This window comes from Mugil cephalus, chromosome 3, assembly GCF_022458985.1.
Source record: "Mugil cephalus isolate CIBA_MC_2020 chromosome 3, CIBA_Mcephalus_1.1, whole genome shotgun sequence".
NCBI classification, from domain to species: Eukaryota; Metazoa; Chordata; class Actinopteri; order Mugiliformes; family Mugilidae; genus Mugil; species Mugil cephalus.
In genome coordinates, this window is record NC_061772.1 from 1,488,510 (window position 1) to 1,505,907 (window position 17,398).

The 17,398-nt window shown below is 42.7% G+C and overlaps 1 protein-coding gene across 2 annotated transcripts in view; it reads right to left on the reverse strand.

The window, feature by feature from the left end:
- cdh8 (cadherin 8) overlaps positions 1 to 16,252 on the reverse strand; it is an 81,675-nt gene extending 65,423 nt beyond the window's left edge. The window contains exons 1-2 of one of the 2 annotated variants that reach the window (XM_047581450.1): positions 15,965 to 16,252; positions 13,423 to 13,937 (exon numbers count right to left, since the gene is read on the reverse strand). In XM_047581450.1, the coding sequence (XP_047437406.1) occupies positions 13,423 to 13,680 (258 nt within the window). In that variant the 5' untranslated portion in view covers positions 13,681 to 13,937; positions 15,965 to 16,252. The remainder of the gene's footprint in view (positions 1 to 13,422; positions 13,938 to 15,964) is intronic. The other variant, XM_047581449.1, reaches the window with a different exon arrangement.
- Positions 16,253 to 17,398: the final 1,146 nt, after the last annotated feature.

Consider the following 17,398-nt stretch of genomic DNA (forward strand, 5'->3'; position numbering starts at 1 on the left):
GAAATAAAATAGATGTTAAAAACCATTTAGAACGTCCTTAAAGTCACATTTTCACTCTAATAACACACTGCAATATTTTCCACTGATTCAGTTTCAATATGTCAAGACTGGAAAAAAATAAAGAGGGACACAACGAGATACACAGGTTACACAAACAGCATAAATATTCCATCACAGTATGGATAATTGCTGATATATATATATATATAGTGAGACAGTGAATTTGTGCCCTTAATAATGTTTGTAATTAATTAAAATGCAAAGCCACAAGCCCACAGTGAAACCACAGGTGGCAGTGAAGAGAGTGCAGCGAAAACAGCCACGATATGTGAGCCTGCGTAATTCACGCCCATTTAACTGATGATTTCTAATTTTTCCATTGTTATTCCTATTATTTTTGCCACCATTTTAATGCGATGGGTTTGTCATTTTATACAACAATTTCCTGTGTAATATCATTCTGTCAATAAGTAATTACTTGCTTGGCAAAATGCTGTGCTAAATGTTCATCGGAGGGGAGAAGATCCATATCAATAGTTAATTTGCATAATGCAAATGAATCCTCCATGAGGAAAAAAACAACTTTACTGTCACCGCTAACAGTTGGATAACAGCACTGTTGCTGGAAAAGCATAAGCGCCTTTACTACAAAGCAGCACAAAGGTCTACAGCATTTTGGTGTTAGGAGTAGGGAACTAAAATAAAGTCCAGGGCCGGGGCCGATGAGAATGATTTTGTTGTTGTTGTTGTTGTTGTTGCTGCTGTTTGGCTTTTTCAGACACAATTGCAACTGGCAAGACACAAAATGCTACAAATATTTGAGAAGTGGAGCTTGGTTTGTGAGTATTTGTCCATTTGCTGACACATTAGCAGATGATGAGCTTCCCACCACTCCATTAGGCTTTCCCCAGATAGAGTAACACCATTTTAGCCCCCTGTTTACTTAATATGCAGGATCCGGCCCCGTCTATTTGTTTCCAATCAACTGATAAGAAGAAAGGCCTTTTCTACAGCCCCTGGAGGATGACAACCAAACTCCTAATGGTCATTAGTAGCAATTATGTTCCGTAGCTGGCACACCCCTCTCTCCTTTTGCTGTGCTGGCTGCTTAAGCACGTGTGGATTTGATGTGGACACAAGGGACTCTGAAGGCAGCTCCAGTACATTTCAGACTTTCATACGCCGTGGCTGACCACGGCCTCTGTTGTGATGACGGATACATTTGGTTTCTTGTCTGATTTCCTGTTGTGATGTGGATAAGTTCCAATTTGCATTCACATGTGCAGAGCATTGAGTGACTGTGTGCTGTCTATTTGTCTGCATGGTTACAGCGTGTCAGTTGTTCCATGACTCAAAAAAGAAACATCCATTCTCCTGCTCTCTGAAAGCATCATTAACATAGCACTCTGACTTTACTATAATTGTGGTGCTGTCAAAGGCATCTTGAGGACACCACATGCAGCTACAATGTAAGTCCATCCTGTTGTGCAGCAGCACACCCCAATTAGCTAACTCAGCTCCTTTGCTACAGGATTCAGAAGATTTTTATGCAAAACCACCAAGATCAAACGGCCTCTGTCCTAATCCCCACAGTCAAACCTGGGTAGTGTGATCCTTATCGACAAACGTCGAGCCGGCACAGAGTAGAATCCCATTACGTATGCACAGAGACCTTTTTGACATGCATTTCCCCTCTGCACCAGTGATGCAACAAAGGCAGGAATCCCACTTCTTACCTCGGCATTGTAAATGTTAGCACACATACGTGGTGCATAAAACCTGCTTCAGACACCTGACCCAAATAAATTCTTACCTTATGTGATGTGGTATTTGTTGAAGTAATTCAGCGCACTGAGTTAAACTCCTCCATCCTGTTTTAATCTGTGCATCTGGATTGGAAATGATCCATTTATGAGTCCCTAGAGATCATTTCTAAGAAGCTCCTGTAGATGAATAACTGGATAAGAAATGGGATATGATGGATACTGTGGCTACTGTTAAGCTGAACTGACATAAAACTAGAAGTAACATCACACACTTGTCTTTACCAGATGTGTGCAAGGAGCAGCATCAGGATGGTTAGTGTCCTATAATATTCAGCTGTGTAAACAGGACAACAGAGAAGCACACACATACACACACAGAGAGCACTCAGTGATGACGAGGAAGGCCATTGTCAGAAAACTAATAAAGAGGCAGTGTGTAGCTGCAGTGTGGTAATTACACATCCCAGGATATCAGCACAGTATTTAGAAAAACACCAGGCATCAACAAAGAAGAAAAGGTCATCAAGACAGGTATGGTATTAGCATTTTGACTGTACACACACTAGGCGTGTGCACAGAGACGTGTGTGTGTGAGTGGGCATGCACACATACACAGACACACTAAGAAGATAATGTCATGTTTTCTTATCTGGCCACTCAGACACACAGACAATGTGTGCTTGAGTTTGCATGTTTGCGTGTGCATCTGTGTTTGTGCCTGTGTGCTACTGTGTCCAGAAATGGGGGGGGGGGGCTGCTAAACACGCCACATCTTGGCAAGTGATGGTTCAAGCGGGTGTCTGCTTTTGTAAACACTGACAGTGCTGCAGTGATGGAGATGGAGGGAAATGAAGACCTGTGTGACTGCCTCCATACAAATGAAGGCAACAGTGACTTTGGGGTTGGCCCAGGTCATATCCCCCCCATGACAGGCCATTCAAAGATCTGTGGAGCCATTAAAATATTGCTGCCTCACCACAGCTGCTCCTCGTCTTCATCAGCTAACAGCAGCAACGCGGCTCCATGACGCAGATAAAGCACAGAAAGTAACATGAAAGGGCACGGTGCCATTTGGCAGCGAGCTCCTCTTCTTAGAGGCGAGCGGAGTCATCTCAAGAGACCCAGAGGGGGGTTCCCTCCAAGATACAGCTCTTTGTTTTGGTGAGGTTTAAAGTTTTCACTGCTCAGTGCTTAAAGAGAATTTTCACATAAAATAATATTGTTGACAATGCGTTGTATTTTTTTTTATTCAATGCATCACTCCAGTAACATTAATGAATTAATGTATTCTCACAAAAAAGTGAATAACAAAACAAAACCACAACCAAAAGATAATATTAACAAATGAGGGATGCTCAGTGCTGCTGTGAGGTTTCCAGTCACAGATGTAGGTTAGGTGAACTGGAAATTCTAAATTGCCTGTAGGTGGGTGTGAATGTGAGTGTGAATGTGTTCTTAGAATGTGTGGGTGTGCGCGCATGTGCGCGTGTGTGTGTGTGTGTGTGTGACAGACTGGAAGCCTGTGAAGGTGCCAATCTATCACCTCTTGTCTGATGCACACTGGGACTGGCTCTGAGCCCCTGTGACCCTGAGCAGGATACACTTAGAATATTGATAGCTGTTTGTTTGACTAGAATACTTCTGTTTAAACATATATGTTCAATTGTCAAAGATTAATTGCCACCGTCGCCCTCAGGCTTGTTCGGTTTTCAGGATGGTTTTTGTAAAGCATCTTGAGACGATTTGCATTGTTATTGGCGCAATATAAATAAAACTGAATTGAATTGAAAGTGAAAAATGTGACTGAAATATGTGTATTTTATATTATACAGTTAGTTTAATTCTTCATTTTAATGTATTATTATAATGTATTATTTAGAATTATTTGAAGAAAAAAAAAAAAAATATATATATATATAGTGCACATTAGAGCTCTAATATTGCTCTCCAGTAAGCATGCTTTTCTTGGGTTGTTATGCAATTTGAAAAAAAAACGTCCAAAATGTTTGTGGGTGAGTCGTTTAAATAGGTTCAGTGACCAACACAGACAGAAGCTGTTAGCAGCCCTCAGTCCAGTCCATTTGACAGGGTAATGCACAGAGCACTGAGGTTACTGAGCGGGAGCAGGATGCAAGTGTGTAGGAGCTGCAAGTGAGCCAGCAGGTCATATAGCATGATCAAAAAGTACCACAGTGGGCTACCATTTTAAAAGTACTCTTTGCTCTTTTATAAATGTAAGTTACTCACCTGAATTCACTAGATTTTAGGCTTTTTTGAAACTTAATCATAACTCTCTGCCCACATATTTCTCTTTACAAAGCTACAGACCTAACACAGTAACTGATTTCTGACTTGTGTTTAACTGTAATCTACAGTTGATGGAAAGGATTATGCCATTTGATCATGTAGATTTTGGCATTTCTTTGGCATCACTAATTTAGGACACTGAACACTATTTTTAAAATAAAAAATACCAAAACACTTCCACCACAGAATTGCTGCAGTGCAAAGGTTGCAGCCTGGCACTATTCCTAGGTAAGAATAATGTTACATTGTGTTCTCTGTTACCAACATAGAAAAAAAAATTTAATTACTCACGGCAAACAAAAAAATATTATGACAGAATTACTGTGAGGTCTATGAGTGGGGTCATGAGGTTGATGGTAGAGTTACAAATTCCCAACAAATTTAAATTTAAACAAATGATATAGACATAATACAAAAGACTAAACCTGTCTCTCTGTCTGTGGTCCTACAGTAATAGCCTTGTTATCCCAGCTGGCAATCCATTGATACAATGGTACATGGAATACCAAGTTATGACATGGAGCAGTACTGTCATAGTTTATTTTCACTTACACAAAAGAAAAGAATTCAAACTTCAGTTTAAGTCCTCGTTAGTGCTTCCAGAGGGTTTAACCTCCTAGTTAGTGCTATGGTGCTATCATCAAATTAGCAGGAATAAACCTTTGCAACACGACCCTATTCAAAGGCTTTGATAACTTAACTAAATGTTAATAATTGGATGTTCTATTATTCATGAAATAGCGCTGGAACATTTCCTTGGAGCTCTGCGTTTTATTAAACCACAATGGAGAAAAACAGGTGTTAGCAAAGATTTGTTAATTATTTTTTTTCCAGATACATAGACAATCAGTTTATGTGCACTCCACAACTAGAACAACAAGCAGTTGCAGCTAGGATAGAGACAATTAACCAGACTTCAATAACGGAAGGCCTTTTGCCCCTAAAAGCTTTTCGCATGTTTCTGGCATCGTCTATTCACTGTCCCTCAACACCTCATTTTGCTGCCATGGAGAGAGCAGAGAGCAGCTGAGAGAGGCGACGTAACATGCCATGTCCCTCGTTGTGCACGCCGCTCTGGCAGACAACACGCATACACCCGAATTATTTGAGAACACTTTCAACATCCTCCGTGCTCTGCCCTGATTCCCATTAAGCATTCATGATTCATCTGGATTTTATATTATAATGTTCTGAATTTTTCATGCAGCCATCCCACCCTACCCCCTCACCCTTCTCTCCACATCCCACCCTCCTACAGCAAGGGAAAAAAGGAGTAACTCAAACAGTGGAAAATGAAAGAGAAAGAAAAGTGTCACAAAGGAGTATGTGTTTCCATCACCACCACCTGCTTGTTGCATTCAGGATGTATTTTTCTCGAAGACAGCTGATTTATAAGGCACAGGCTAGATGTGTCAGATGCACCTTCGAGACACAAACACAAGGAAGAGGAATTATTAGACAGATACAGGTGTCTTCACACGTAGAGTAAGTAAGGTTGAAGAATAAAATGTGTGTGGTGGGGGGAGGGGGCTTTTACACCCTGGCCCCCCTGACTCCATTGGCTATTATTTCAGCTATCTTTTTGTTCTTTCTGCAGAAGGGATCATTAAACCGAAATAATTCATTTGTGAGAAAGGTCAAAGACACAGTCTGTTGGCACCCAGATACCAGAGTTTGGAGTGGTAGCGCTGAGGGAGAGAAGAGAGCCATTGATTCTCCTTGTGTGTGTGCTTTTTTTGTTTTGTTTTTTTGTCAGGTCAGTGATTGAGGTGAGCTACCCCGTGCCTTCCACTTGGTAGTGATGATAATCATCATCTTTAATACCTGCTGTAGGTGAAGACACCGATCCTCAAGTAAATGTCATGTCCACTGTTTACTGAGTCAGCCTTGACGTTATTGTGTGGTATGGGGTGGGTGAGGAGGGTAGGGAAGAAGTGAGGAAGTGAGGGGAAAGTAAGGAGCCAGAGGGAAAGGGTTGAGGACCGTCATCTTTTAATTGCCAGAAATAGGCACTCATTCCAAACAGATCCAAACTCCCTCCCCATTGTCTCCCTTGCTCCAGCCCACGTGCGCTCCTAGTTAACCATTAAGCCAAATGCACATCCAGTCGCACAATAACAACATCCATTCTTAACAAGATTACTCCGGCAGTCCCAGTTTGGCTGATGGGACGTGTATTGGAGCAGAGGCGCAGGGATAAGCCGCCTGCAGCCGCCTGCAGCATTTCACATACACTGGGATCTATCCATAGGAGAGGAGCTGCCTGGAGAGTTGAGCCAAACATGAAGCCCACAAGAGCACACTGGCATGTGAAGCAAGAATCTTTCGCTGCTCCTGCTCCTCCTGCTGCTGCTGCTGCTGCCGCTGCCGCCGCCTCTATGTCAGAGGCAAGGGCCAATTAGCAGGTTTCAGATAATCATAATCTCATGATTTGAATAATCAGCTTTAAATAATTGTAACCTCATTTACTGCTACTAATGCTTGGACAGTGAGTTAACTTGAAAACACATCCCATATTCATGAGTGAGCAAAATAAATAAACAATAATTTATACGTCATTAAGACGGCGGAAGTCAGGAAGCTTAAGTCTGGTAAACTGCAATAGCATCTCTTGAAGATTTAAACAAAAAACAATACAAATCAACTTAAAAAGAAACCAGACTGATTCAGATGAGACAATGAAGTAGCCAAGCCTTTGAGGTGAACCATTTTAATTCCTATAAATTAGTTAGAGCAAAGTTCACGGCAGAGTGCCAGGTGATTTAGCCCACTAAGCGCTCCACCTCCACACAGCCAGCGCAGGCCAAGCCCGGTGAGCCAGCGACTGTGAGGGAGGCGAGGTGAGATGAGAGGAGAGGGCAGGACAGGCAGTTAAGAGAGGACTGGAGCAGATGAGGCTTGGCCTTAAAGAGAGACGGGGGCTTCTCTGGATTTCATCTGCAAGAGTTTGACACTGCTGACTGACAAACACCGGCATGGGAGCAGGCAGATCAGGCCGACGTAGTCCATGGTGAAACCTTAAAGGGACCATTTGCAATGAATTAGCACTGATGTAGGAGCTTGGGAAAGTGGCCCCTGTGCGATCTGCAAACCGTACAACATGGATTTAATCATGCCGAGCCCCAGATGTGAGCGATAGCAGCAAGCTTGTTATTTTGCTCAGGGACTCTGACGCCGTGTGAATGGATGAGCTTTCCTGTTATATTATTATTGCAGCTGATGCATGTACACAAGAGAAATTCCAGGGAGCGTAGACGAGACGTGTCATGTGCCTCCCTATGATACACTGAACTGAAACATGATTTCGGCTCCCTTGTGAAAATACACAAGGACAATTTACAGTATGTAATTTAATGCAGACAGGACACTGTGAGCTACATTTTTGTAAGCGTGGGTGTGTTTAAAAAGACATAAAGGGGGGAAGAAGAAAGAGGAGAGAGTGATATTTTAAGAACTGTAAAATGAGAGTTAAAGCCACAGTACTTCCACTAAATGATCACTGACAGGCTTGTAAAAAAATAAAAAAAGAAGAAAATAACCTGACAGTAACATTTAAGATACAAGCAATGATAATACACCGGAAAAGTAATAATGCCAGTGAGGATGAGGTCACCTGTAAATTTGAAGCATCGCAGATTTCGGACTGCAATTTCTACGTGAAGCACACAGAGCGCAGTTTAGAGAGAAACCTTTCAGAAATATTACCTTGCTGACACCTCGGCAAATGTTTGCAAAAGCACACCCGCTATAAAGCTTCATGGGCCCACCATATTTGCTGTTGCACACATAACCCTCATGTCTAAATATACTCCATCCCAGCCTGTGTCAGCTCATCTCATTTTAGTAACACACTCAAATTTTAGTAACACTCACAAACTGGCTACTCTATGACATACACGTGCACATACGCAGCATGTTAATGGGAGGACAGGACGACAACACAAAGCCATAGACAACCTGTCAAGCTCTTCGAGGGCAGCACTAATGTGATCCCACAGCTCTATCAGAGCCACTGCTGGGCCCAGTGTTTTATTACAGACCGGGAGGGACAGACAGACAGACAGAGAGATTGGAAAGGAAGAGGGAGACTGTTACCATGGCCATTGATATAATGCCCTGTTGGCATGATGTAGTGCACAGCAGTATCAGGGAAAGAGAGGAGGTATAATGATATAAGAACAGAAAAGGATGGACAAAGCGATGGACAGAGGAATGGTGAATGTTTCTTTGCTAAATTAAACATGAGACAGTGATGGAGCTCTGAGGGCTGCAGTACCGAGCCGACGGTCTGCCATTCTCTGGTGTCTGGCTGTCGGTGAACGCTTGTGGAGCTAATTTTTCTGTTTGTAGTTGGCACTACTCAGATCCCTGTCGCCAGCTTTTCAGCCGAATCAGCATGTTGAATCAGAGGCCGAACAATATGGTCAAAGATGCCACTGTGAGAATCAGTGCACGAGAGAATGCTTTTCTCATTTTAGATCTTTATCCTGATCTGAACATTCAAATACACAAACATTTTCACAAGGACCATCTAAACTAAACAAATCTAATTGTAGCTCTTCGGGATTTCCTGGTTTTTCAGAACATATGTACAAGCTCTGTCACGGACTCCTTGGTATGTTCTGGCCCACATGAGATGCCGTCACATTCGGCCTTCATCGCCGGTAGTTCTTTGATGTCGGTTTGCCATGTCCATACCTCAAGGGCTGAGAGACAGGGAAACTGCTGCTAGACTGCAGCTCAATATGGATCTGTGAGGTGCTGCCTGAAGAGAGATTACCGAGCTGTATTCCAGGAGCTGTGGTGGGTGTGAGAAACCAAATGGAAAGAAATGAAACTCCAACAAACATAGATGGGCTTCCCTTTCCTGGATTTAATGGCAGCTTATTGATTCAACCCTCTCACTATGGCACTGGAACCTGTGTCTAATTTGGGCTATATTTCAGAATTTATTATATCTGAGCCAATGCTTATAATTTATGTGTCATAATGGCTATCAATCACTGGCAATAATTCGGTTAATATTCTCATTAACTCCCACTCCTCATCCATCAATCAAAGGCAGAGCCAGATATTCCCTCAACTGCTGGAGCTGTGGCAAATGCAGATAAAGATGGGGGATCCTCGGTAATCAGATGCCAAACCAACACCACTGAGACAAGGAGTCGGATCAACATTTGATCTGTCGTAAACCAGCGTCAGTGGGGTCTCCAGCGTCTCGGGATGTTTGGCAGCTGCATTCAGGACTCAATCTTGCCTTAGCTTTCCCTCACTGCCTACGTCGCCAAAGCCAAACACTTGGAGAAATTTTAACAATGTCATTGCACCACACCCCATCAGCCCGGGAGGCAGGCTTACTTGGGCTCAAGAGTCACTCTCTCCATAATCACCCCGTCAAAGAGAGAAAGTGAGGGAGAGAGAGCTGGAGTTGGGGGGGTGGGAGCCGAGCGAGCCGAGCTGAAGTAGTTCGCGTCAGTATTTATAGACTGACTTGTAATAGAAATCCAAAGTGAATAAAGCCACAAGAGCAACAAAAAGATCTGAATTAGAATTTGAGCAACTGTCCAAGATAAAGACTTTATACTGAGGTCCAGATCAAGGTGTTTAACAGAGGATAGTAAATTGTTACCATACTCTCTGTTTAGTTTTTCAAATATACAGTTCAGTAAATGCAGTAAATACATAGTAGAGACACCTGCATTTTCAAACAAACACACCAAATCAATGAATTCATGCTCTTTTGTTTATCAGTTTCACCTTGGTGTACATCTAAAGGGGAAAGAAGGAAGAAAGATTGGACCATTTCGAACAAGTCAGCACTAGAAAAGGGTCTTCAATTTTGAGGGGAACATAGCTACAGAATATCACTTTTGCTTGCAGCAAAAACACCCAGCAGACCTACATTACACCGATCTGATAACACTGTTGCCCTTCTTGTAGGGAATCCTGTCAAACAGCTTGTTTGGAAGAATAAGGCTTGTGTTTCCTTGCCCAAGACAAAAGACAAAGCTTTTTTTCTTTTACAGACATTTTCCATTTTCTTTCCTGAATCAGTAATCAAAGCCTTTTTCTCTTTCAGCATCACTGTCAGTCCTTGCAATCTTGCTGTTCAGCCTGAATTGATGAATATTAATGGTTGATTATCAATTCCCTTTGTGAAAAAACACATACAATGTCGTGGTGGATAAAAGTGTTGGACAGTGAGCTGGTGTATTGGTCGGCTTACCACAAGCGTATTACGGTTACGCAATGGAATCCATCATTAACGGCATATGTTAAATGATCGCCTTGAACTAAAGGACCCAAGAAAAGTTATGCCTGAGACAGTGAGATATTCCAATGCAAAGCACAGTCAATCTGCCTCACACTACAAAGGAAACAGGCTGATATCTCTTTGGTGCAAACACAGCAATTTGTTCACAGTTTTTCCTTTGTGCTAAGGCGATGTTTTGCCTTTAATGGCCTGGTGTAATTGAGTTGCTTCCGTTGTATGTTTGAATAATTGAAATAGCTTTGATTGAAGAGGCAAAATGCTAGGAAAACATGGCTGACAGTTTGGATAGACCTAATAGCAAAATGAAAAAAAAGAAAAGAAAGATCTTGAACTAGAGTACAACCTTCCACACTGAAGAAAAGAGTCAATGTGTTTTAAAAGCAGACTTGTTTTTTTCCATCGAGGTAGTGCAATGGAAAATCAAGAGCTGCGTTGCCTAAGATTAGTCACTGCATTCCTTCCAATGTCCTATACAAGAGTCTTTGCTTGTTCAAGTGGTATTGTTATCTGTTATAAAACGTGCGTCCCTTAACTGATTCCATATGAACGATACGTTCAGGCCTTTCTGCCTTCACACTACATTTGCCTATTCCTATTCTTAATGAGGGGATATTTCTGAATGTCCCTGGCTCATGATGAGTAATCCTAAAATCCCTTCCAACGCTGTGTTCATTTTAAGCTACAGCCAAGCAACAAGCTTTCACAGTTGTCTCCCTTGCTTCACTTTAACAGGTACTGCATGTCTGCCTCTCCGACGCCAACAGGACTGACGGGGGCTGACGAACGCACCACTCAGTGAATCACAATGTCAAGAAACGATGCGCTGAAGAGCAGCAAAGGGGAAGTGGGATGTCACGCCTTGTGGCCGTCCTTCTCATTCTTCCACACCTCCGCCTACCGCCCCCTCCTCCTTTGCTGCGTTTATGCTAATAGTCTCTGTCGAGAGAGAACACCGAGGATGACATTCAGGCAAAAATCGATGGCACAATCTCTCGCACAAACACTCTCGCATCGCTTGCTCTTATTCCCAGTGTTGGTGAAGTTGAGGGGAGTCCGGTCGCAGGCAGAGATTGGGGATGCAAGTGTAATTAAACCTCCGACTGCACCAGCAATAAAAAAAAAACATTGGATGGAAAGAGTCCAAGCTTGGCCTGGACTTCCTTGATAATCGGCCCACAAACACAGACACAGGCGGCCGCACACGCAGCAGAGAAAATTGTGCAAAATACGCACAGAGCTGTATGACCCATTTGAATCACACCTCCCACCCATTTGATTCATTTTCTAATTAAGCGTGAGAAATACAGAGAAAGGCGAAGAATAGGAGACAGAGGGACTGAGAGGGAGAGAGATTTATCGTCTTAAACCAATTCAGTGCCATCTTGGTCTAACATAGGACTTATCTTGGCTCTGCCAGGCATACTTATGAGCACTTAACCTTGCAGTGAACGCAACCCATCATCATCGCCTTGCAAAAGGCTATACACGTTCTTCTTTGCCCAGATCTGCCCTCTACCCTCAGTACAATGTATGCTCTGTCCTTCAACGGTCTACACCTATGACTAACTTATCCTACAGTGAAGTTTGGAAAGCATTATCTGAGGCCTTGAGGTGATGCATCTTTCATGAACGACACCATAACTTGATTTTGTGCCACCCATGACAGTGTGCAGTATACTTCACCACACGGACCCAACACAGTGTTCAAAGTAAGAAGGAGTCTAAACTGAAAACTGTTATCACAACTGCGTTCCCAACTTATCTGTCTCCATTAAAGGCAGATTTATTTCCTTGCCTTAAATATTGGAGTATTAAACAATTTGCCAGTTGATGTATGTCAGGTCTTTGGTGCTCAAGATGTCCCAGCTGCTATCTAAGCTTTAAAATCCAAGTTCATGAATGGTCACGAAGGCCCCAGTGAGTGTTTGTTTGTTTCAGCGTTCTGATGAGCAACCATTGTTGAATCCAGCAGAGGCTGCCTAATTGACTCGCCTGAAAAATTAATGCATCACTTAACAGCATTTTTGTGTTCATATCGTATTTAGAGAACACAGGTGCAAGTCCCGCATGGTGGCAAATGTTTAATTGATGCAGCCATATGACAATGCTCAGGGTAGAAGAAAAAAAAAAAGCAAGGAAGTTAAAAGTATTTACTTCAAAGACGAGGGTGTAACTTTTTGGTGTAACAAAAATGTAATCAGCTTTTTGCTACAGTGCTGTCAACTGCCATCTATATTTCACTGAGCTACATTGGCAATATGTTCTGAACAAGAAAGGCATACCAAACAGTTATCAAATATTAGACAGTGATAAATTGTTTGCAAAAGCTATTACAGAACAAGATCAAATATTATGCTCGATGGCCTGTATTCCTGCCCATGCCAGAGTGGCTGGGTAATATTCTGAGGGAGGGATGTGAGCACGGCTGCCAGGCTGACTCTCCCCAGGTGAATCCCAGCAGTGAGCTGTGAACAAGCTGCTTTGGCTGGGCTGGCCAGCAGCCTTCCACTCCTCTGAAACCTGCCTTCCACACAGGCCAGGGAGCAGGTGGCCCTCAGCCGCAGGATTAGCCCGCAGTTCTGTTCATTACGGTGTCGCAATGGAAAATCTAACCGTAACTGAAATAGCCTCTTACTCATGTTATGCGCAATTAGTAACACATATCTATACGGGGCAAATGGTAGAATAGATAAAGGAAGAAAGGGGAAAATGTCCTTCTCGTGCACTTACACTTTTTTGGAAGCAAAAACTAACAACCTTTGTTCTTTGCTACAAACTAACTCACTAGGGTATCTCGAATTTCAAGGACACACAAATGCAAAAGCTAAAAATGTGCCACCATTATTTGCTGGGATTTAAATTATTCCCGTAAACATTTTCTGACCTCCCTCCCCCCTGTCTCCCTCTCTCTTGTCCTGATATCTCTGTTTTCCCTTGACAACCAAAACCCTCCCACTGCCCATGGGAAGAACAGAAAAAAAAAGAAAGAAAAACGGAGGGAGCATTCAAATGGCCAAATTAATGTTTCCACACGATAAGCGAGCTTAATATAATTCTGACAATCACAGCACTCACCCTGCCAACTAGAATTGGATCTGGTCCAGAAAATTCCTCCAGCACAAACATTTGATTCCAAACCCATCCTCTCTTGGCGCGGCTCAGTAATCTTTGTCCTTCGCCAAGACCGCTTGCCACCGCTGCGGACCCACCAGTTTGTGTACTTATGGACTGGCCTATGATAGGAGTCATAGACACGCAGGGAACACAAGTAATCCACACCAGCAGCAAGGACATCCAAAGATCCATGAGCATCTCCTCGGACCACTTTGGCATCCTGTCGTTGTGTGTTTTGTTTGTTTGCTTTACGAGACTTTTCTTTCTCTGCCTCTTGTTTCCCCCCTCCTCTCTTCAGATCAACCGCTCCTTCTTAGATAACAAGAAAAGGTTACTTGTGTCCTCTTTGAACAGCAGAGCTTGCATTCATGGTGTGATAAAGGTCACTTGCATGGCTTGGCATGCCTCCATAGCAGTTGGTGAGGGGGTGAGGCTCTCAGCACAGCATCCATTTGGCGTTATTCAGAGGGGGAGACCTATGAGGAAGCAATCACAGTTTGTTAGTTGTCTCTTAGCCTTGTGAGGGGCTGTCAGGAGCTGGGGACAAAAGCAGAGTCGTGAAAATTAAAGTAGATCGAAATAAACATTTGAACAAATCAGAAGAGACAGACAAAATTAGAGGAAGACAAAAATCAGTTTCTAAGACAAGCAACAAAGATGAAACACGTACTTTATTTCTTTTTTAAAAGGAAATTTTTATTTTAGGATAGGAAGTCAAGTATATACTTCATCATTATAAATAATTAACTGCAGCAGTCATTACCCCTTTTTACGATCTCGCCTTCGTATCATCCTGAACACTGAACAACAAATGAGCATGTCTACACTCTGAGGCTATTCAGCCCACTATATAAGATCGCCGTGCTTTAATCTGATGTTCTGGAGATTATCCTGGAAAGATTTTGAGAAATTACATGTTCCCTATGATTAATGTTTTGACCATGCATCTCGGGTTAAATATTGTTTGAGGCTACAGTCAAGTTTCTTAGACATTGGTCCAAGCATACATGCACCACTGCCAGGTTTAGTGAGAGATGCCGGCTGCAGTTGAGCCATGTCAGCAGTCTGCAGCTCACTGATATCAAAGTAATCCAAGTGAGATAATTGCTGGGGTATTTAGATTCATGTTTACTTACTTAATCAGAAATGTAACATTACTCTGGGACTGTTATTTATTGATGAGCATGATTAAAAAAAAAATGTTTTTTATTAACAAGAAAAAAAGAGAGCAACCAATCAATCAAACAAAAACTAGACTCAATTGAGTGGCACTGCTGTATGTGTGATTGAACGGGTGTAGCTTAATGTAAATTTTGCCCTTTAATCAAAGTTTAGTGTTTAACAACTATTTCTCCTCTCAAGTCTGATGTGCGCCTCAACAAAATGCAAAACCAGCAGAGGGGAAAGCCAGACACAGACACAAAGGGTTCGCTTTGACTTCTCTCAAGCTAAAATAGATGCAGGTGGACATGAGCGAACTGCTTTCCCAGCATCACTGTTTGTTCTGGTAACTTTTACTACACACAGTATGTCACTTTGGTCGTTGCTGTGTGGTTACAGCGATGCATTTCCAAGGACAATAAGCTGCAACAAATTCCACCTCAAGCCAGAGGCAATATCATCAAGTGTGGAGTAACTGACAGTGACCTGAAGACTAAAAGATTCAGAACCATGTTATTAAAAAAAAAAAAAAAAAAAAAAAAAAAAAAAAGATATATACAGAATGAGTAAGAGGTGGACTGGACAGTGGACCTGTTTAAGGACATAATAATAATAATAATAAAATTCACGGTTTAAAACGGAACTAATAATAATTGACATTAAACTATGATTTGTCCTCCTCTCTCAAGAATTTTAAGTCACTGTGATGCGTGACTGAGTAAGCAATTTCAGTACCACGGGTGTAAGACAGCTCCCCTGCCAGAAAGCAGCCGCTCCAGACAGCTCAGCCGCAAACAGAGCGCCGGCAGCGGAGGAGCTGTCCAAGGTACGATGTCCACGTTCAGGAGCAATTAATCCCCCGATTCCTCATAAAAAAAAAAATACAAGAAAAAATCAACCCCATAAAGTTTTAGGGTTCTGCTTGCCTTTACGCCTCTGCAATCGTCTCCGGCACGTACCCCGGCTCGACCTCTCTCTGAAGTTTTAGCCTTTGAGGAGACAGTGTTTCTAATCAGTCCGTCTCAATGCATCAAATGAGACAATAACCAGTCCAATTTAGGGGAAATAATCCGTATACATACAGCACAGGAACGATTCGTACAACGACAGAGGCAAGTTAAAGGACAATAAAAAGGGTAGCCTAAGTTGCAGACCTTTCTTTGACTTGCTCTGTCGCTTGGTGTAACCTCGCTTCTGTAAATGTGCCGGCTGAAGTGCGCTGGAGCCCCGCGATGAAAAAAAAAAAAATGGGTATGAGTCCCGTTTAACCTCTCCACAAAACACCAGTGAAAAACAGTAATACCTGTTAGGTTTAGACAACATGGTTGCGGGTTGTACTTACTAGTGAGACTTGCTTCCCTTTCCGCTGCTGCATTATTTTATCGCTTTATTTTTCTCCCATTCAGAATACGCCAAAAACTCCGATGCGTTTCATTCGAGGCGGCGAAGAAATGAGCAAAACGCGGAGAGGCGAGAGGCTAGAAATCCTTCCTGCAGTTTGTCAGCGTAGTGACAGTGTTTGGGGCTGTAGTTAAGAGCTCCGACAGGCTTGCTGGCCGACTGAAAAAGTGAGGAGGAGATGGAGGAGAGATGCACGGCGGCGAAGAGAGCCTCCCCTCCGCTGCGCTCATTGGGTTGATGAGGAGTCGGGTCAACAGGCGCACAAATGAATGCATGCCGCTTTACCCAGGCACGGACGCGCAAAGGTTATCATCTCAGCTTTAGATGTGACATAAATGTGTGTGCAGGTAAAATGCTCTTGTTACTGAATTTTATCTGCATTCTCTAATTTCTTTTTCACCAACTCCTGTATTTCTGTTGAGGAGGCATGAGTTGGCCCACGATTAATAGTCAAAAGAAACACGCGGCCAGTGGAATCGGAGACGAGGCTGCTCATTTACACGGTCATTTGATAGGGTTAAGCAATGACCAGGTGTGCACGCGCGCACACACACGGTGCCACTTGTGGCACAATGGAAATTTAAGAACCATAGCACCAATCTAGACTTTATGTCCTTTCATTGACATTTAAAGTTGTGTGGTTTCATTTATTTGTGTACTTGATTTTGAAAGGGAAATTTTGGTGAATAGCAAGTACATAATATTTGAGAAAGAAAGTCGACACAGGTCTCATTAAGACTGTTGGTGAAAAGGTCATGCTCATCATTGCATAACTGAGTATTTTTGTGTGTGAGTGCAGTAGAGCCTATGAGTGACAGCAGAGTGGGACCATGCTGGTGTCCACAGAGAGAGCCCTCTAGTGTTTGTGTGGCTACTTGGCAGCAGCAATGCAGACCTTGGGGGGAGAGAATCCTTTATTAGTGCTGAGGGAAAGGATGGCCAGTATTCTGTTGGACACATATGGCTTTTTTGCACCTCTTTGTGAAATTCGTCTGAGCCCACTGAGTGACAAGCAACCGCCCTGGCACCCCTTTTTTCCAATGATAATATCACATTCCCAATCCCCCAACCCAGCCGGGAGTGTTCATCATACATATTCAGCGATATTAAGTCGTGGTTGAAAGAATTTGTTTGAGAACACAACATGTTATTATACCTCACCACCTTAGCACAACAGAGTTGTTCCTCTTAGGGTTTGCCTGGTGGAAGCCTTTTGACCCATGTGCCAGAGATCCCAATTAGCAAAGACATCAAGTCTACCATTATTTATTTCTGTACCATTTAATTTTCCTCCCACTCATGCTTTGATGTTGCAGCTGCATTTCAGATGGGAATTCTCCAATCATCTTTTTTAAAAGCTCCTGCTGCATAATGC